The following is a 22,365-nucleotide window of genomic DNA, read 5'->3' as shown; positions in this document are numbered from 1 at the left end:
CGGGTGCTGCTTTGAGGTTTTCTTTAAGTAGTATTTTGTGATATTCTATCAATGTTTCGAACATTTGTTCATATGAATTTGTTTGGATAAATATGTCATCTACGTATGTAATGACTGTTCCTTTTCTAATTAAGGGATATAGAAAATGTGTTAGTATCGATGCAAATGCAGCTGGTCCGATTGATATTCCGTAGAATAAGCGTTTAAAACAGTATTGTTCATTTCCGATTGTAAAATGTGTATATCGCATTGATTCTTCGTCTAGTGGTATTTGGTTATATGCACTATTTAATGTTAGTCTATTAGTGTTTACATTTATCGTTTCTATATATTCTTTGAAGAAAGGGGTGCCTAGGATGTTATGATTGCATTGAGTTACATAAAAATGAATGTAAAAAAATTGTCTTGGGGTTTGCTTTTCTTATTCGAGATTGTATCTGGTGTTAGAGGTAATTTGACTGTTCCGTATGTTTCTATTGTGGTATTGTTCGCTGCCGTTAATGTTTTGTTTGCTTTTTCCAATTGTATTTCTGGGTTATTATATTTTATCTCATTCCAAGTATCTTCATTGAGTAAATTTAATGTTGCTCCTGAATCCAGTAGAAAATCAATTTCTAAAATTGGTTTTTGTTTAGTGAAATCTTGTTCAAATTTATTACATTGATACATCGGTAATATCCATGTAGGGTTACTTTCTAATGTGTTTATTAATGTATTGCATGTATCTTCGTTTGCGTTATAGAATTTATGTAATATCTCTTGGTCTTTGTCTGATGACTCTGATGTGTATTCGTATTCGTCAATTCCTGGTGGATCATCGTTTTGTTTTTCTGACTTAATCTTATTTATTCTGTTTTTGTTATTATTATTGTTATATTTATTTCCTTCATTTCGTCGTTCTGTAGAGTAATTTCTTTGATTTTGTTCTCTTTGTGATGAATTTCTCCTGTCGTCTCTGTTATTGTTGTTTGAGTAATTTCTATTGTTACTACTTGAACGTTGTCTAAATTTGTCGTTTCTGTTTGAATCTCTGCTATTATATCTTTGTCTGTTATTGTTATTGTAGTTATTATTTCTGTTGTATGGTGATTGTTGTCTTGAGTTGTTTCTGTCTGTATATCTTGAACTTGATCTACTATTGTATCTGTTATGATTGTTATTTCTATTGTAACTGTTTCCGCTGCTTCTACTGTAATTGTTTCTATTATAACTTGTACTTCTGTTATTGTAATTATGTGATTTTCTATATCCTTGATAATTCCTATTATCTCTAGGATTTACGTTGTTATTATAATTGTTTCGTGATTGTGATCTGTATGGGGTTTGACATCGTGAATTGTTATATATCGGTGACGTTGGCGGTAATTGTCTTCCGTTAATGTTATTTGAGTCAATCTTTCTGTTTGGTAAATTTTGATTATTTCTCATATGACCATATAATGATCTTTCTTTTGGTCGTGCTATGCTTTCTCGACGTGGTCTTTTGAAGCATCTACCATTAGTATGTCCGTGTGAGCTGCAATAGCTACAAAACAATGCAAATTTCGGTCTACCTTTAAAATTCTTTTTGTCATATGTATTATTAATTCCGTTTAGGACGTTACATATTGTTCCTTCAAATCGTTGTAGATCGTTTTGGTTAAGTTCGTTGATATTGTTACAGGCTATATTCATTTGTTTTAGATCGTCATTGATATTACTTGTACTCCGATTAACTTCATATAGTCGTTTGTGATTATTTGTTATAGTTCTTGTTAGATCCATTTGGTCTTTTTTTTCTACCAATGCTTTGAATGGCATCTCCGGTTCTCTTGGCGTTTGTTTATGATTCGCATGCTTTTTGAATGCTGCTGTTTTTAGTTCGTTATCTAAACATCTAATAAATGTTTGGTTCATTACACTATTTCTGTAATCTTCTGTGTATAATGAATATGCAGTTTTCACGAGAGTTTCTATTCTCAGTGCTAATGATCTTAGTGATTCGTTTGTATGCTTTTGTAGTTGTTGTAATATTATTTTTGCTTGTTGTTTTGACTTTTCAGAATCGAACAAAACTGAAAATTCTTTGCAAAATGTTTCCCAATCTAATTTTGTTTCACTTGGAAGTGTTGAATACCATTTTTGTGCAGGTCCTTGTAGGGTATGTAGTATTAAAGCTGCTCTTTTTACTTTCCATTGATGGTGTCCAGGTTTGTTTACTGGTTCTATTCCACTGCTAAATATCATAGCTGCAACTATACTGTTTAAGTATTCTTCAACAGTATATGCTGGGTCTGTACCATCGAAAGGTCTTATTGTTGTTGGTACTGAACCACTGCTAATGCTTTGTTCTATTTGAGGTTCTTCGTTTATACTCATTGATGTCAATTGTTTATAAAAGTTTAGAGGAGGTTCTACTATGGTTGATTCTCTTTCTTCTGTTGTGATAGAATTGGTTCTTCTATTCCGATTTTCTTGTTGTCGATTGTATTGTCTATTATTAATTTGTATATTTTCGTTCGTAGTATTGTCTATATTCCTGTTAGTGAATAATTGTTCATTTTCTGTTCTGAGGTTTGTTTGTCTATTTATGTTATCCAGTGTTTTATCTAGTCTGTTGAATACCATTTCTAGTGCTTCTTCTTGTCTTTTTTCCATTCTTTTATTCATCTGTTGATATTTCATTTCCAGATCATCTATTAGTTTATTTGTGTGATTTGTTACTGTAGCTGTTATTTCATTTTTTAGTTCCATGTAATTATTTGTTTGTTGTCTCCATTTTTGTTCGTGATACTCTCGGTTGTCATTTAGAGAACTAATATAGGTATTGTTTCTATTATCTCTTATTGGATATTTCCGTCGAGCATTTTGGTTCACTGATGGTGGTAATTGATTTTCAAATCTTATCTCTCTTTCTTCGGAATCTGAGATATCTATGTCTCCGTCTATATTTTGTTGATTTCCAAATAAATTCGATGTTAATTGTTTATCAGGTTTTAGTGTTGATTTTTGTTTTATTTGTAAGTTATTATTTGTTTGAATGTCTTTAGGTGTTGATGTCGATGTTAGGCTTCTTGATAAGTTAAATGAAGAAGATCCTGTTTGACTTCCAAATGTTTTGTAGTTCGTCACATAAATGACTAACTTCTTCTTGAAATGTTTCTCCGAATTGGACTCGTTTTTCATTAATGTGTTCGAAGTTATCTAACCAAAATAGGAATGTAAATTCAGATACTATTTTTATTATATCCAATGTTGTTGTTTTAAAATCTGGTTTTAATTCGATTATTTTTGTTAGCCAATTGTTATAATTTCTTATATCGAATCTTAATTTATCGTTCACTGATTGTATTTTTTGACGATGTTCGTTCAGGTACCCGGCTGTATTACTTAGTGTTTCGTACGTAGTGGATGTTATAGCTGTCAATTTTGTGTTATCTTGTGATTCCTCGTGTCTTTTCAAGAATATCTTAAACATATCCGATAGTGATGTTTCATTTTGGAAATTAAAAAATATCTTTTTATTTCCTTTTTCATCTGTTAGTGTGAATGCGTAATAGTCTGTTACTCTCTATCCTGTAGTATTACTGGTAGGTAATGTACTAGATGGTTTCTATGTATGTTAATTTGTTGTATATGTTTTGTTTCTTTAAAGAGGTTGTTTTTCAAATTTATTATTATTCTGTAGATAGTTTCACGATTTTCTTGTGGACAATCGTTAGCAATTGTAAATGGTATTAAGAAATTGCTAGTATTTGTTTGCTCATTGTAGTTGTAAGTCATTTTAATGTTTCTTTTTATGTGTTATGTTTACCAACAATACTTTTGTTATTTTTTCGTTGTTTTTTCTGTTTGTTTACCCAATTTAGTTCAGCACTGGTCGCACCAGATAAGACGTGTTCTGAGCTTACCTTTATTAGGATACTTCTGGAACTGTCTTATGGTTGTCTCAAGAATAAGGTGTACTCTTAAGGCTTACCTGACTAACTAAGTTCTAGATCTCTAGTCTGTTACTCTTCTATCTGAGCTTCAGTAGACAGTGCACGGGCCCCAATGCTAAAGTCTAACTTATATCTCAATACAAAATAAGAGCGGAGTAGAGAGAGAGAAATATACTTTATTATTATATCAGGTGGTTAACTGGTACTGACTAAATAACTTTCTCTTCTGAGAAGAGGGGTAAATGGGTAAACATCTAAAGGATAAAAAGGAAAAGATATTATTCCCTTTTTTATCCAATCAGGGAAGAGTATTTTCAGTCTTTATTTATTTAAATAATAAAGTCTTTCAAATAGTCCTTTCTGGAAGTCATATTTGACTCCACCACACCAGTAGAAATATAACAAAACAATTCGTCAGAACTAAAAGCATCAGAATAACTCCTGATTTCAGGAGACATCAAGAGACATAATACATGTTCATCTTCAGTAACATAATATAAAATGGCCAAAAAAGTCACATGTCACTAACCATTTCCATGATTGTAAACAGAAACTTCGATTAACAAATAAAATAACTACCCTCGATTCCTTCGTCGAATTACATGATTACAATTTCGAAAAACTCTTCCAACCGGAAGGGATACTACGTATTATACGTATTAACACAGAACACTTATTAAACACTTTAACAACTAACAATATTAACCAGGTAGGTCAGGTAAGTCACCGGACATCAGGAGCGCCACAACACATCGACACTGGAGCTACCCAAAAGGATCTTCACCCACTGGACGTGGTACTGGAATAGATACTTTTGTGGTTGTTGATGTTCGTTCTTTGCTTTGTGAGAAAGATGGAGTCAGTGTTGGCTTCCAACCAAAGGATTTAGAGACTTTACTTATGTTAATTAATATAAACTAAAATACTCAACCCTGATTGGTTAAAATTATGGAAATACCTTTCCTTTTAATGTTTAACTGTTTACCCGTTGGTAACACAACACGCTACCCCTTTAGTCGGTACCAGTCATACCTGATATAATAATAAAGTATATTTCTCTCTCTCTACTCCGCTCTTGTTTTAGTATTGAGATTTACGTTAGACTTTAGCATTTCGGCCGGTGCACTGTCTACTGAAGCTCAGATAGAAGAGTAACAGACTAGAGATCTAGAACTTTAGTTAGTCAGGTAAGCCTTAAGATTTGACTATATTCTTGAGACACCATAAGACAGAAGTAGAGTAACCTCTCAAGGTAACCCTCCCTCAGCACACGTCTTAGATACCAGCAGAAAAGAAAAAAGACAAAAACCGACACTGCTTACTTAAATTAGCGAAGAAAAGGACAAAACAAATGAGACCGACAAAAACGACAATTTCGGCGCTTCTTACCAAAAATACCAATCAAAACCACGAAAACGACGATAATCGGCACCTCTTATATAAAAAGTCGATCATACCCATAAAAACCACGATAATCGATAGTTCTTACATATAAAACCGACGAAATCGACAAAAACCGACGAAAAACGACGCTTCTTGGGTCGAGTTTGGTCGCTATTTTTCAACAGGGAACGCACTTACCGTCAATAGTTTTTTTTATAATTTTGCGTATTTTTTAGCGTTGATACCTCTGCCCGGGAGATGGATACCTTTCTATTTGGTTGAGAGAGTGTTTAGGTTTCTCTCTGCTCATCTCTCTCTGTCGCAAGTAGGACTCCAACCAGTTCTGGTTCCTCTTCACCATCGCATTCTCCTCAGCCCATCTCACCTTCTCAGCATAGAACGCATCCAGTTTGCTAAAAAACCACAAACACTACTCACATAACAACAACAACCAAAACACTGACTCATGCTCGAAATTGCCGTCCCTTAATTGCAGAGTTTCTTCTAACAACAAATAGTATTGCTCCAATAACAAGATGAGTAAAACACAAGTGCAACAAGATGACGTTCACTCATCTTACTATTTGAACTGAGACAAGTTATAACCGCAATAAACTTAAATACAAAAACTTGTATTGCTTATTTTTCAATAATTAGGCGAAAAAAAAACGCATGTTGCCCGGGTCAAGCAGTTCCCGGGTCAATTATGTAACAAATGCGCTAATTTTTCGATAAACCTTACATATTAATGCGCTGAAACTTTGCAAGAAATGCGCTGAAAACCGCTAAATTTTCAGAAAAATTAGAGTTGACTGAAACTCGAACCCTGCTCTCCGGTGTCTTACCCATCACTTAATCCACTGTGCCTCCTGAATGTTTTCGCATTTAATTTCATTTTACATTAATAAACAATTTAGCAAGAATTGCGCTGAAAATTGAGTGCATTTATTACATAATTTCAGCGCATTTCAGCGCTTTTGCAGCGCATCTCTTGCATAACGTTCATAGTTTATATAAGACCGACTTAAGTGGCAGGAAAATCAGGAGTTGGTGCATTGAAATCCACTTGACTTATTTGAGAAAAGCGCTGAAATTTGAATGCAACCAAAAAGTGCTGAACATTTGTGAGAGCTACGCTTAGAAACGCAAAGTTAATTAAAAGGTACGCTTAGAAATTTTTTTTACACATTTAAATTATATTAAATATAGCGTAGTTCAAACAAATTTAATATTGGTTTTGGTCAACGTCCATAAAAAGTTAAATCAATTCTTCGAGGTCCGATGATAACAATTGCTAAACACAACTTTACTGCGCAACGCCAATTTTCCACTTTTCTGCATTAAGCACGTAGAGGTTACACTGAATTCTTCCGTTTGGATATTGTGTAGCTCCCCGCTGATGGATGAGGACAAAAACTAATAAAATTAGCTGATGTCCCCACTCATTGGGTGACATTTAAACAAGGAAGGGCTCCCCTCTCATAAAGTGTGTCCGATATCACTTGAGGTTAGTGAGTTCTTGAACCGGACTTTCTTGACCCTCTCATTGGGCATAGGGGCGTAATTGGATACGATAGTCCTCATCATTTCTGGCTCAAAGAAAAAGCAGATTTATTTAAGATCTATGCTTGGAAACGCCAAAATAGAAGCGCCAAGCATGCAAGAGGTCAATGGTTCCAGTCTCATACTCAGAGGTCTACGCGTTGAATTTTTGTAAGATTAACCCTAAATTCAACACAAAATTATGTTAGATAAGCAGTTGCTTTCGTTGACATGATGAAAACTTCACCGCAATTTTCTTACATAATTTTGCTTTAAATTGCCATGAAAAATAATAGTAATAATTACCGCATATCTTGCGTATTTTTGGAAAAAATCCTTGGCCCGGTAAATATTAGGTATCTTACTTGAAAATATTAATTGGACGAAAAGCGCAACTCAGACGTTATTTTTTTGGTTTAGAAGAAAGTGAAATCTAAAACGTCATTATAAGTGAGTACTGGAAAAAAGTCCCATTCATACGTTTTTTTTTTCATTTTTTATCCACTACTTAGATTATGTAAGATTCTTGTAAGTTATTCAGATTATCGTTGAATGACAATTTAGGGTACCTGAGTCTCTCATTGACCTCTTTCCTGCGTGGGAAGTATGACCTTGTGTCTCTGTAGTTGGGGTGTTTGAGCAGCAGGAACTCATAGTAGGGATCTCTCGACATTCTATAAAGGGTGTCGTATTGGTCTTCCAGCAGGGCTGCGTAGTCTGAAGAATAGAGCTTACGAAAATTGATCATCACATGGTAGTGCACCTTTGGGCTCGCACCTGCGCATCGTGCGCTTGAAATGCATAGTTTAAAAAATCTCAGAGCGTAGGAAAGTCTAGACAATGGTCACGGAACTTGTCTGAACAAGGATAATCTCTGTCCAGTAAAATCTGTTCACACGGTCTGAGCAGTGGTGGCCTCGAGCGCATGCACCGTTTACAGTGCTTTTAAGTTCGACCAGAGTTCGCCTAGGACAGTCTGATCAGAGGTCATCTTAGTCTGGGACCCCTGAACCGGCGGTGAAATGAAGGGAAAAGAATGGTGCACCTAATAGCTTTGTACGATCTGTGCTGAGTACTTGTTTCATGTCTCTCATCTGTCCCAAAACTGTCTTCTGTTTCACTGCCATGTCAGTTGCATCTGCTCCATACACATCTCTGTAGAAGGAGTTACTCGCTCCTCCCTTTCCATATGACCTGTGATAGTATTTGGACCACAGTGTCAAATCATCCCCCACTAGTTCTGGTTCTCTGCAACAAATATCTTTATTCGACACGCGCTCACACCCCTGCATCTAATTTTTTGCCTCAAAAAGATGCAAGATAGGGTAATTGGAGAATTTTTTAGAATATATCCCTCTACACTCAGAACCGCTACACTCACTCTAAAATATATATAAGTAAATTTGCATGCAAAAGCTGATACTCTAAAAATCACTCTAAATAATGTATAGGTAAAGTTATCTGAACAGTGTGCAGGTAAGGCCATGTGCAGGTAAAATTTACCTGCACAATTTTCCGCGGATTTGCTTACCTGTATATTATTCAGGTAAATTACCTGCAATTTTTTTGTGATTTTAATGTATAAATTTGAAGCAAAATTTTTGCAGGAAAACTGAGTTGAAAAATAAAATTTGTAGCTTGCCTTCTCAGAGAGGAAAGACGTTTCCATGAAGCTTCCCTATGATTTTTGCAAAACTGGAAAGAAGTGAACCAAAAATTTAAAATATTTATCATTAAACTACTTTTAGGGTAAATTACTATACCCTACTCACTGTGAGAGTAAATTACCTGCAAATTTAAGGTAAATTGTGCAGGTAAAATTACCTAAAATTTGGACTGTTCATGTAAATTGATGGTAAAATGTGCAGGGGACTACATGCACATTTCAGGTAAAAAATAACCTGCATATTTAGGTAAATTTACCTGCACGTTTTTAGAGTGTAAAATTAAGCTTAAAAAGTATTCAGAGACGTGCAACGGTTTTTGCAGTGAAGCATGATTCATTTAAACTTTATGAAGAATTTAGTGTTATGAAATGTTGGTTCATAGGCAATCATTGACATTTTTACCAGTTCTGTCCAAATCATTTGGAATCACTCTTGCTACGCTCTTGGGAAAATCGTTAGAGGTATGTCTCTTGTTCTCGCTTCCGCATTTTCCCACCACTGTTTTACAACTCATACGATAAGAAATAGAATTTGGGACATCAAAACTCCTCAGAATTCCTTGACTCCGATCAATGTGTGACATATTTTTCAATAAAAACTCCACATTTAACGAAAGAGATAAGGATTGAAAGGTCTGCTGGTGTTTCATATCCGCCTATAGACTCACAACTCTTTCAATTGGCACGAATGCAAACCTGCAATTTCTGTTATCAGACAGAATTCTGATTAGTTTGAGGCCCTTACAAAATGTTTCAGTAAATCCCTCAAACGACTCAAAGGCCAAAGAGACTGATAATTTTCCAACTTCGTAATGTTATTCAACATGCTGTTTGTGCTTCCTGTCCTCAGCAGCTGAAATCGCTAAACTTCTCAGCCATATTTGAGCTGACAATTGCTTGCAAGTGTGAAGTTTCAGTAATATCCTATTCTACTGGCGGACCCGCAATTGATACACCAGGGCTGGAGTTGTAGTCCGTTAGTATACTCTTCTGCTCACATGAGGGTGACCAATCGGCGTTCGAGCAAATTGACATCAGCCTTTCATTTGGCCATGATGAGCAATCATTCCACCCAGAACATGGCATTTCCGCGATTAAAAGCCCGGGATCCACGATTACGACTAGATTCCCAGATTCACAAAATGGTTACTTTCTGTCCATCTCGTAAACTTTGATAACCAGATGATTTTTAAGAATGAGATTAATCAGAAATAGAACGTATAATAGTAAATTAGACTAACACTAATTAAAGACTTCTTTTTGAAGGGTGGTAATATTGAGGGGGAATACATTAGTATTTACATTATAAAACTAATTGAGTTTACTTTAATAAATATTCACATCAACAATTTAGTTTTCTTCTAAATCTTTTAGTTTAAGTGTTCTCAAGGCTCTTCTGGATGTCAATCATATCTGACTCCATCCTTCCGGCTAGATAAGTTTTTCAAACTGAATGTTCTTTTCCCTTAATCCGAGTGTTCTCCTCCTTTCGAGGAGCGAGGTAAGTACTGTCTTCCCGTCACAGTCTTCAGAGTTCTTTGAATATATCTGTGGTTCTATCTCTGAACATCAACAACCACAAAACTATCTATTCCATTTCTCTGGTTCGATGAGTGATGAAATCTTGAAGATGTGTTGACAGTCCCTGTTTTTTAACTGACTTAACATATTAGTATAAAAATTCTAAATGTTCTTTTATGTTTATTCTTATATATATATATATATATATATATATATATATATATATATATATACCCGGGCAGAGGTCTCAACGCTAAAAAACGCAAAATTATGTAAGATTGGCGTTGAATGCGTTGATTTTATGTAAGATCTACGCCTGAGCGTAGATCTTACATAAATTCAACGCAATCAACGCTAATCTTACATAATTTTGTGTTGAATTTTGGCGTAGATCTTACATATTTAGCGTTGAATTTTAGCGTTGATCTTACATAAATTCAACGCATTCAACGGTAATCTTAAATAATTTTGCGTTCAATTTTAGCGTAGTTCTTACATTTTTAGCGTTGAATTTTAGCGTATATCTTACATATTTAGCGTTGAATTTAGCGTTGATCTTACATAAATTCAACGCATTCAACGCTAATCTTACATAATGTTGCGTTTGAATTTTGACGTAGATCTTACATATTCAGCGTTGAATTTTAGCGTTGATCTTACATAAATTCAACGCATTCAACGCTAATCTTACATAATTTTGCGTTGAATTTTGGCGTAGATCTTAGATATATAGCGTTGAATTTTAGCGTTGATCTTACATAAATTCAACGCATTCAACGTTTTCTCAATTTTTTTTCTTCAAAAAATCAATTTTTTCACTGTTTCGAACCCTATACTGCAAGAGTGAGAAACTTGAGGTCAGAAAAAAAAAATCATTTTTAGTGCTCTTTTATAGTGCAAAATCCAATTCAGACCATGTTACGATTTCAAATTTTTCAAGTTTTTTTTCGAAAAATTAATTTTTTTTACTCTAATAAGTGAGAAAAAAATCACTTTTTAGTGCTCTTTTTTAGTGCAAAATCCATTTCAGACCATTTTACGATTTCAGAACTTTTCAAGTTTCTTTTTCAAAAAATCAAATTTTTTTCACTGTTTCGAACCCTATACTGCAAAGGTGAGAAACTTGAGGTCAGAAAAAAATCATTTTGAGTGCTCTTTTATAGTGCAAAATCCAATTCAGACCATGTTACGATTTCAATTTTCAAGTTTTTTTTCGAAAAATTAATTTTTTTTACTGTTTCGAGCCCTATGCTGCACAAGTGAGAAAAATGAAGTCAGCAAAAAATAACCTTTGAGTGCTCTCGTACGGTGCAAAGACCATTTCAGAGCATTTTAGGAATTCAAATTTTTTTTGAAACTTTTAAACAAACTTAAATTTTTTCCCAGTACGCCTCACATGGTAAATGCGTTGAATATGCTAAGTTAAATACCCTGCAAAGTCAACGCAAATATATAAGATCTACGCTAAATTCAACGCAAAATATGTAACATCTACGCTTTATAAGAATTGCGGCTCTTAAGGCAACCAAGGTACTGTGGCACAATGGTAGAAGAGGCAACAAGCAAACAGGAGGTCAGTAGTTCGAGTCCCATACGCAACTGGAGGTTAATAGTTCAAGTGGACGCTTTGATTTTTTGTAAGATCTACGCTAAATTCAACGCTAATTATGTAAGATCTACGCTAAACTCAACGCTAAATATGTAAGATCTACGCTAAATTCAACGCTAAATATGTAAGATCAGCGGCAACTAGCGTTGACAAGTCGGAAAATTCACCGCAATTTTCTTACATAATTTTGCGTTGAATGCGTTGAAATTTTGTCTTCAAATTCAACACATTCAACGCAAAATTATGTAAGAAAATTGCGGTGAAATTTCCGACTTGTCAACGCTAGTTGCCGCTGATCTTGCATAATTTTTGGCCAAATTCCTCGGCCCGGGTATATATATATATATATATATATATATATATATATATATATATATATATATATATATATATATATCTTGACCGTTGAAAAAGATAACTGTTTGGTTACATGGGTTTACAATAAAGTGTCTTCTTTGTTTTTTTTGATCAGGCTCAAATTTTTCATTGCAATTAGGTAATGTTTATGTTCATTTTGATTATCGTTATGTTTTATGTTCAACTTTTCTACCCTATCTGTAACCGATTGTTCATACATGTTATCTTTTCTGATGAATATTCAAAGAGTGTTTGATGTTTGATGTTTAGAACAAGTCTTTTTATAGTTGATGGTAAGTTCGTAATCATTGCAAATGTTGGTTGAGCTTTAATTAAGTAGTTATAACGTAGTATTTAATGATAATCCTGGTTGCAATTAAATCATCTCGTTTTACCTTAAAGTTAATGTGTTATATCATCTACATTTCACTAATATTCAACTGTTCGTTGGTGATTTGAAATTTTAGAATTGCACTTATTTTCACTCTTGCTTATGCTAACTTATGCTTGCAAATCCCAAAAGTTTCCCAACTGTATTTCCCGGTGGGAAATATAAGAAAAAAATTGGGGAAAAAATGGGAACTTTTTCGGGAAACGATACCCGTGTTGACTTTTCTTGGCAACCATATCCAAGAGCCATATATGGTTCCATACACTCCATACAAAATTTCCGTTGCATGATCTTGCCATGGTTGCCAAGTTTTCAATACACTTTTTTTGCGGTTCAAAGATTCCATGGAGGGGTTGGCATACACATACAAAGTAGACAGAATACATCACAAACAGAACTTTCTTGGTCTCTATGGCTCTTGTAGGCATCCAGGAAATCTTGTATGGCATCCAAGAAAACTTGTATGGCATCCAGGTTTGGCTCTTGTATGGCATCCAGGAAATCTTGTATGGCAGCAAAGAAATCTTATATGGCATCCACAAAATCTAGTATGGCATCCAGGAGAGCAATCGAAGCGACCACAATGACCAGGAAAGCCATGACGCGACTAAAGAAGTTCATGAGAGCTTTTTTTCAATAAATTAGTTTTCTTGTATTATTGAGCTGAGAAGCATTTATGGCATACAGGAAAACCATGACTTGACCACAAATAGCCACGAGAGAGTCTATTGAAGTATTTAGTTTTCTTGATAGAATAATATAAGTTCGTGAGATCAAGTAGGGCCAATAGAACCTTACTTAATTTAACTCGTTCAAAAGCCAAATTTGAGCAAATCCCGGATAAGGTTTCCTCTCTAAAAATGTGTTTGAAGACGTATTGCAGGAGGCTTGTTGCTTATAGTTTCTTGGCAACCATATCCAAGTAAAATTTCATGGTACCTGAAAGAACCATGAAGGTGCATGGTCTTGCATATTGTTGACAAGAAACCATAAACAGCAAGATTTCTGCAATACGTCTTCAAACGATTTTTATAGAGGAAATCTTATCCGGGATTTGCTCAAAATTGGCTTTTGAAGGATTTAAATTTCATCATATATGGTAATCCATGGCACATTGAATATTCATGGTCATATTTATGGTTGCCAAGAAACCATGAACTGAAACTTTTTTCAAAGTGTCAACAGATACTTTTCACCACCAAAACTTGTCAGAGACACTTATTTCACGCTTTTTCAGCCTAAATTTGAAATGGTGGTCAACGAAATTTATTTATGGTGGTCAACCCGGGTACACCGGTTATAGTGTTATAAACTTGTGGTTTATGATAATTTATCATAAAATGATGTGTGTTCTCCCTGAAAATAGTTTTGTGAATTAGAATCAGTATATACAATAAGTATTAAGTCAGCGTTTGGTCTCGATATTGTGAGCATGTCTATAATTGATGTGACACGAGAAAGTCCTAGAAGGAATTGCTAAGTATTACATGCTAAATCGTAGTTATTTATATTATTACAAGCTTTATCCAATGCTAGTATAACTTTGTAATTTCTAAAGACTCAGGTAAGAACCCCGGGGCGAGGTGGTAGAAATATGACTCGACAAAACGTCGTCTGGGGGGGGGGTGTCATTCCGGGTCGTTAAATACACGGACCCGGAAGAAGTTAATGACCCGGTAAGTCGAATCATATATCTGGTATTTCGGAACAATGACCCGGTCTTTCTATTCATAAATCTTGTATTTCAGAACAATGACCCGGTCTTTCTATTCATAAATCTGGTATTTCGGAACAATGACCCGGTCTGTCGAGTCATAATCTTAGCGTTTCGAATCATAAATCAACGTAATTCGATTCATGCGGCCCGTACTTCGAATCATAAATCCACATAACTCGAGTCATGCATCTTGTATTTCGAATCATAAATCTGGTATTTCGGAACAATGACCCGGTCTTTCGATTCATAAATCTGGTATTTCGGAACAATGACCCGGTCTGCCGAGTCAAAATCCTACCGTTTCGAATCATAAATCAACGTACCGACGTTTCGAGAGCTGAAATAGGTTAAATACTGTCGGAAAAAATCTACAGTTGAACTAACGAACAACTTTTTGAGATTTTCCAGTATGTTTTGGGCGTGTTTCCCTCCTCCTTCTCTCAACCGGGCTGGGGACCGGCTACGGCGGAGTTACAAACAAACAACTATAGGAGAATTGAGCAGAGCACTAGAAAAAAAAACTAGGCTCGAAAAGCTCTCTCCAAAACAGAAACACTAAACAGACAAAGTAAAATAATAATAAAGGTATAATAAAGTCATGAATATAATAATAAATATAATATAGATTAAAGCCAGATTTAAACAAGGAGGCTCGTTAATGTGCGATTGCACATAATGTTCCAATGTACACACAATGTTTTTGCACCTGGACCCACACAAAAATTGGGACTTCTAGGTTGCTTTTGGTTAGCTTTCGACAAAGGTTAGCTTACTCTAGGTACTCATAGGAGACTCCATGCCGAGTTTGGTTCACTTTGGACAACTCTAAGACCTAATCAAAAAGACCTATTTTTAAAAATTATTTAAAATTACTTATTAGAAATAATCGCAAATTTCCGTATGAAAACCCAACTTTTTTCCTAGGCAAGCTATACCAAAAAAATTTTTTCGCTTTAGACTCTAGTTACTCATGGGACACTCCATGCCGAGTTTGGTTTGATTTGGACAACTCCTTGACTCCATGAAAAAGACTTATTTTTAAAATTCGTTATTCGCGAAATTCGCAAATTTCCGTATGAAAAATTAACTTTTTTCCTAGACCAGCTATAGCAAAAAATCTTTTCGCTTTAGACTTTAGGTACTCATAGAAGACTCCATGCCGAGTTTGGTTCACTTTGGACAACTCTAAGACCTAATCAAAAAGACCTATTTTTAAAAATTATTTAAAATTACTTATTAGAAATAATCGCAAATTTCCGTATGAAAACCCAACTTTTTTCCTAGGCAAGCTATACCAAAAACTATTTTTGCTTTAGACTCTAGGTACTCATGGGACACTCCATGCCGAGTTTGGTTTGATTTGGACAACTCCTTGACCCCATGAAAAAGACCTATTTTTAAAATTCGTTACTCGCGAAACTCGCAAATTTCCGTATGGAAAACTAACTTTTTTCCTAGACAAGCTATAGCAAAAAATCTTTTCGCTTTAGACTCTAGGTACTCATAGAAGACTCCATGCCGAGTTTGGTTCACTTTGGACAACTCTAAGACCTAATCAAAAAGACCTATTTTTAAAAATTATTTAAAATTACATATTAGAAATAATCGCAAATTTCCGTATGAAAACCCAACATTTTCCTAGGCAAGCTATACCAAAACATTTTTTCGCTTTAGACTCTAGGTACTCATGGGACACTCCATGCCGAGTTTGGTTTCATTTGGACAACTCCTTGACCCCATGAAAAAGACCTATTTTTAAAATTCGTTATTCGCGAAATTCGCAAATTTCCGTATGAAAAACTAACTTTTTTCCTAGACAAGCTATAGCAAAAACTCTTTTCGCTTTAGACTCTAGGTACTCATAAAAGACTCCATGCCGAGTTTGGTTCACTTTGGACAACTCTAAGACCTAATCAAAAAGACCTATTTTTAAAAATTATTTAAAATTACTTATTAGAAATAATCGCAAATTTCCGTATGAAAACCCAACATTTTCCTAGGCAAGCTATACCAAAACATTTTTTCGCTTTAGACTCTAGGTACTAATGGGACACTCCATGCCGAGTTTGGTTTCATTTGGACAACTCCTTGACCCCATGAAAAAGACCTATTTTTAAAATTCGTTATTCGCGAAATTCGCAAATTTTACGTATGAAAAACTAACTTTTTTCCTAGACAAGCTATAGCAAAAACTCTTTTCGCTTTAGACTCTAGGTACTCATAAAAGACTCCATGCCGAGTTTGGTTCACTTTGGACAACTCTAAGACCTAATCAAAAAGACCTATTTTTAAAAATTATTTAAAATTACTTATTAGAAATAATCGCAAATTTCCGTATGAAAACCCAACATTTTCCTAGGCAAGCTATACCAAAACATTTTTTCGCTTTAGACTCTAGGTACTAATGGGACACTCCATGCCGAGTTTGGTTTCATTTGGACAACTCCTTGACCCCATGAAAAAGACCTATTTTTAAAAATCGTTATTCGCGAAATTCGCAAATTTCCGTATGAAAAACAAACTTTTTTCCTAGACAAGCTATAGCAAAAAATCTTTTCGCTTTAGACTCTAGGTACTCGTAGAAGAAGACTCCATGCCGAGTTTGGTTCACTTTGGACAACTCTAAGACCTAATCAAAAAGACCTATTTTTAAAAATTATTTAAAATTACTTATTAGAAATAATCGCAAATTTCCGTATGAAAACCCAACTTTTTTCCTAGGCAAGCTATACCAAAAAAATTTTTCGCTTTAGACTGTAGTTACTCATGGGACACTCCATGCCGAGTTTGGTTTGATTTGGACAACTCCTTGACTCCATGAAAAAGACCTATTTTTAAAAATCGTTATTCGCGAAATTCGCAAATTTCCGTATGAAAAACTAACTTTTTTCCTAGACAAGCTATAGCAAAAACTCTTTTCGCTTTAGACTCTAGGTACTCATAAAAGACTCCATGCCGAGTTTGGTTCACTTTGGACAACTCTAAGACCTAATCAAAAAGACCTATTTTTAAAAATTATTTAAAATTACTTATTAGAAATAATCGCAAATTTCCGTATGAAAACCCAACATTTTCCTAGGCAAGCTATACCAAAACATTTTTTCGCTTTAGACTCTAGGTACTCATGGGACACTCCATGCCGAGTTTGGTTTCATTTGGACAACTCCTTGATCCCATGAAAAAGACCTATTTTTAAAAATCGTTATTCGCGAAATTCGCAAATTTCCGTATGAAAAACAAACTTTTTTCCTAGACAAGCTATAGCAAAAAATCTTTTCGCTTTAGACTCTAGGTACTCGTAGAAGAAGACTCCATGCCGTGTTTGGTTCACTTTGGACAACTCTAAGACCTAATCAAAAAGACCTACTTTTAAAAATTATTTAAAACTACTTATTAGAAATAATCGCAAATTTCCGTATGAAAACCCAACTTTTTTCCTAGGCAAGCTATACCAAAAACTATTTTTGGTTTAGACTCTAGGTACTAATGGGACACTCCATGCCGAGTTTGGTTTGATTTGGACAACTCCTTGACCCCATGAAAAAGACCTATTTTTAAAATTCTTTACTCGCGAAACTCGCAAATTTCCGTATGGAAAACTAACTTTTTTCCTAGACAAGCTATAGCAAAAAATCTTTTCGCTTTAGACTCTAGGTACTCATAGAAGACTCCATGCCGAATTTGGTTCACTTTGGACAACTCTAAGACCTAATCAAAAAGACCTATTTTTAAAAATATTTAAAATTATTTATTAGAAATAATCGCAAATTTCCGTATGAAAACCCAACATTTTCCTAGCAAGCTATATCAAAACATTTTTTCGTTTTAGACTCTAGGTACTCATGGGACACTCCATGCCGAGTTTGGTTTCATTTGGACAACTCCTTGAATCCATGAAAAAGACCTATTTTTAAAAATCGTTATTCGCGAAATTCGCAAATTTCCGTATGAGAAACTAACTTTTTTCCTAGACAAGCTATAGCAAAAAATCTTTTCGCTTTAGACTCTAGGTATTCGTAGAAGAAGACTCCATGCCGAGTTTGGTTCACTTTGGACAACTCTAAGACCTAATCAAAAAGACCTATTTTTAAAAACTATTTAAAACTACTTATTAGAAATAATCGCAAATTTCCGTATGAAAACCCAACTTTTTTCCTAGGCAAGCTATACCAAAAAATTTTTTTCGTTTTAGACTCTAGGTGCTCATGGGACACTCCATGCCGAGTTTGGTTTGATTTGGACAACTCCTTGACTCCATGAAAAAGACCTATTTTTAAAATTCGTTATTCGCGAAATTCGCAAATTTCTGTATGAAAAACTAACTTTTTCCTAGACAATCTATAGCAAAAAATCTTTTCGTTTTAGACTCTAGGTACTCATAGAAGACTCCATGCCGAGTTTGGTTCACTTTGGACAACTCTAAGACCTAATCAAAAAGACCTATTTTTAAAAATTATTTAAAATTACTTATTAGAAATAATCGCAAATTTCCGTATGAAAACCCAACATTTTCCTAGGCAAGCTATACCAAAACATTTTTTCGCTTTAGACTCTAGGTACTCATGGGACACTCCATGCCGAGTTTGGTTTCATTTGGACAACTCCTTGACCCCATGAAAAAGACCTATTTTTAAAAATCGTTATTCGCGAAATTCGCAAATTTCCGTATGAGAAACTAACTTTTTTCTTAGACAAGCTATAGCAGAAAATCTTTTCGCTTTAGACTCTAGGCATTCATAGAAGAAGACTCCTTGCCGAGTTTGGTTCACTTTGGACAACTCTAAGACCTAATCAAAAAGACCTATTTTTAAAAATTATTTAAAACTACTTATTAGAAATAATCGCAAATTTCCGTATGAAAACCCAACTTTTTTCCTAGGCCAGCTATACCAAAAAAATTTTTTCGCTTTAGACTCTAGGTACTCATGGGACACTCCATGCCGAGTTTGGTTTCATTTGGACAACTCCTTGACCCCATGAAAAAGACCTATTTTTAAAAATCGTTATTCGCGAAATTCGCAAATTTCCGTATGAGAAACTAACTTTTTTCCTAGAAGACTCCAAGCCGAGTTTGGTTCACTTTGGACAACTCTAAGATCTAATCAAAAAGACCTATTTTTAAAAATTATTTAAAACTACTTATTAGAAATAATCGCAAATTTCCGTATGAAAACCCAACTTTTTTCCTAGGCAAGCTATACCAAAAACTATTTTCGCTTTAGACTCTAGGTACTCATGGGACACTCCATGCCGAGTTTGGTTTCATTTGGACAACTCCTTGACCCCATGAAAAAGACCTATTTTTAAAAATCGTTATTCGCGAAATTCGCAAATTTCCGTATGAGAAACTAACTTTTTTCCTAGAAGACTCCAAGCCGAGTTTGGTTCACTTTGGACAACTCTAAGACCTAATCAAAAAGACCTATTTTTAAAAATTATTTAAAACTACTTATTAGAAATAATCGCAAATTTCCGTATGAAAACCCAACTTTTTTCCTAGGCAAGCTATACCAAAAACTATTTTCGCTTTAGACTCTAGGTACTCATGGGACACTCCATGCCGAGTTTGGTTTGATTTGGACAACTCCTTGACTCCATGAAAAAGACCTATTTTTAAAATTCGTTATTCGCGAAATTCGCAAATTTCCGTATGAAAAACTAACTTTTTCCTAGACAAGCTATAGCAAAAAATCTTTTCGCTTTAGACTCTAGGTACTCATAGAAGACTCCATGCCGAGTTTGGTTCACTTTGGACAACTCTAAGACCTAATCAAAAAGACCTATTTTTAAAAATTATTTAAAATTACTTATTAGAAATAATCGCAAATTTCCGTATGAAAACCCAACTTTTTTCCTAGGCAAGCTATACCAAAAACTATTTTTGCTTTAGACTCTAGGTACTCATGAGACACTCCATGCCGAGTTTGGTTTGATTTGGACAACTCTTTGACCCCAGGAAAAAGACCTATTTTTAAAATTCGTTACTCGCGAAATTCGCAAATTTCCGTATGGAAAACTAACTTTTTTCCTAGACAAGCTATAGCAAAAATTCTTTTCGCTTTAGACTCTAGGTACTCATAGAAGACTCCATGCCGAGTTTGGTTCACTTTGGACAACTCTAAGACCTAATCAAAAAGACCTATTTTTAAAAATTATTTAAAATTACTTATTAGAAATAATCGCAAATTTCCGTATGAAAACCCAACATTTTTCCTAGGCAAGCTATACCAAAAAATTTTTTCGCTTTAGACTCTAGGTACTCATGGGACACTCCATGCCGAGTTTGGTTTCATTTGGACAACTCCTTGAACCCATGAAAAAGACCTATTTTTAAAATTCGTTACTCACGAAACTAGCAAATTTCCGTATGGAAAACTAACTTTTTTCCTAGAAGACTTCATGCCGAGTTTGGTTCACTTTGGACAACTCTAAGACCTAATCAAAAAGACCTATTTTTAAAAATTATTTAAAACTACCTATTAGAAATAATCGCAAATTTCCGTATGAGAACCCAACTTTTTTCCTAGCAAGCTATACCATAAAATTTTTTTGCTTAAGACTCTAGGTACTCGCGAAATTCGCAAATTTCCATATGGAAAACTAACTTTTTTCCTAGACAAGCTATAGCAAAAAATCTTTTCGCTTTAGACTCTAGGTACTCATAGAAGTTTCCATGCCGAGTTTGGTTCACTTTGGACAACTCTAAGACCTAATCAAAAAGACCTATTTTTAAAAATTATTTAAAATTACTTATTAGAAATAATCGCAAATTTCCGTATGAAAACCCAACATTTTTCCTAGGCAAGCTATACCAAAAAATTTTTTCGCTTTAGACTCTAGGTACTCATGAGACACTCCATGCCGAGTTTGGTTTGATTTCGACAACTCTTTGACCCCATGAAAAAGACCTATTTTTAAAATTCGTTACTCGCGAAATTCGCAAATTTCCGTATGGAAAACTAACTTTTTTCCCAGACAAGCTATAGCAAAAATTCTTTTCGCTTTAGAGTCTAGGTACTCATAGAAGACTCCATGCCGAGTTTGGTTCACTTTGGACAACTCTAAGACCTAATCAAAAAGACCTATTTTTAAAAATTATTTAAAATTACTTATTAGAAATAATCGCAAATTTCCGTATGAAAACCCAACATTTTTCCTAGGCAAGCTATACCAAAAAATTTTTTCGCTTTAGACTCTAGGTACTCATGGGACACTCCATGCCGAGTTTGGTTTCATTTGGACAACTCCTTGAACCCATGAAAAAGACCTATTTTTAAAATTCGTTACTCGCGAAACTAGCAAATTTCCGTATGGAAAACTAACTTTTTTCCTAGAAGACTCCATGCCGAGTTTGGTTCACTTTGGACAACTCTAAGACCTAATCAAAAAGACCTATTTTTAAAAATTATTTAAAACTACTTATTAGAAATAATCGCAAATTTCCGTATGAGAACCCAACTTTTTTCCTAGGCAAGCTATACCATAAAATTTTTTTGCTTAAGACTCTAGGTACTCGCGAAATTCGCAAATTTCCATATGGAAAACTAACTTTTTTCCTAGACAAGCTATAGCAAAAAATCTTTTCGCTTTAGACTCTAGGTACTCATAGAAGACTCCATGCCGAGTTTGGTTCACTTTGGACAACTCTAAGACCTAATCAAAAAGACCTATTTTTAAAAATTATTTAAAATTACTTATTAGAAATAATCGCAAATTTCCGTATGAAAACCCAACATTTTTCCTAGGCAAGCTATACCAAAAAATTTTTTCGCTTTAGACTCTAGGTACTCATGGGACACTCCATGCCGAGTTTGGTTTCATTTGGACAACTCCTTGAACCTATGAAAAAGACCTATTTGTAAAATTCGTTACCCGCGAAACTCGCAAATTTCCGTATGGAAAACTAACTTTTTTCCTAGAAGACTCCATGCCGAGTTTGGTTCACTTTGGACAACTCTAAGACCTAATCAAAAAGACCTATTTTTAAAAATTATTTAAAACTACTTATTAGAAATAATCGCAAATTTCCGTATGAAAAACCAACTTTTTTCCTAGGCAAGCTATACCAAAAACTATTTTTGCTTTAGACTCTAGGTACTCATGGGACACTCCATGCCGAGTTTGGTTTGATTTGGACAACTCCTTGACCCCATGAAAAAGACCTATTTTTAAAATTCGTTACTCGCGAAACTCGCAAATTTCCGTATGGAAAACTAACTTTTTTCCTAGACAAGCTATAGCAAAAAATCTTTTCGCTTT

General features: G+C 34.5%; 2 protein-coding genes across 4 annotated transcripts in view; both read right to left on the bottom strand.

The window, feature by feature from the left end:
* Positions 1-22,365, bottom strand: part of LOC142339396 (uncharacterized) — a 503,522-nt gene that overhangs the window by 162,776 nt on the left and 318,381 nt on the right. The gene's annotated exons all lie outside the window — the stretch shown is intronic.
* LOC142340016 (uncharacterized) overlaps positions 1-22,365 on the bottom strand; it is a 139,308-nt gene that overhangs the window by 52,494 nt on the left and 64,449 nt on the right. For both annotated transcript variants that reach the window (XM_075390413.1, XM_075390412.1), the window contains exons 2-4: positions 7,891-8,093; positions 7,415-7,562; positions 5,570-5,716 (exon numbers count right to left, since the gene is read on the bottom strand). In XM_075390413.1, coding sequence (XP_075246528.1) covers positions 5,570-5,716; positions 7,415-7,562; positions 7,891-8,093 — 498 coding nt within the window. The remainder of the gene's footprint in view (positions 1-5,569; positions 5,717-7,414; positions 7,563-7,890; positions 8,094-22,365) is intronic.

This window comes from Convolutriloba macropyga, chromosome 5 (assembly GCF_964194025.1).
Source record: "Convolutriloba macropyga chromosome 5, txConMacr16.3, whole genome shotgun sequence".
Classification (NCBI taxonomy): Eukaryota; Metazoa; Xenacoelomorpha; order Acoela; family Convolutidae; genus Convolutriloba; species Convolutriloba macropyga.
Note: the sequence above shows the minus strand (reverse complement) of the source record. Positions and strands in the feature narration are given on the sequence as shown.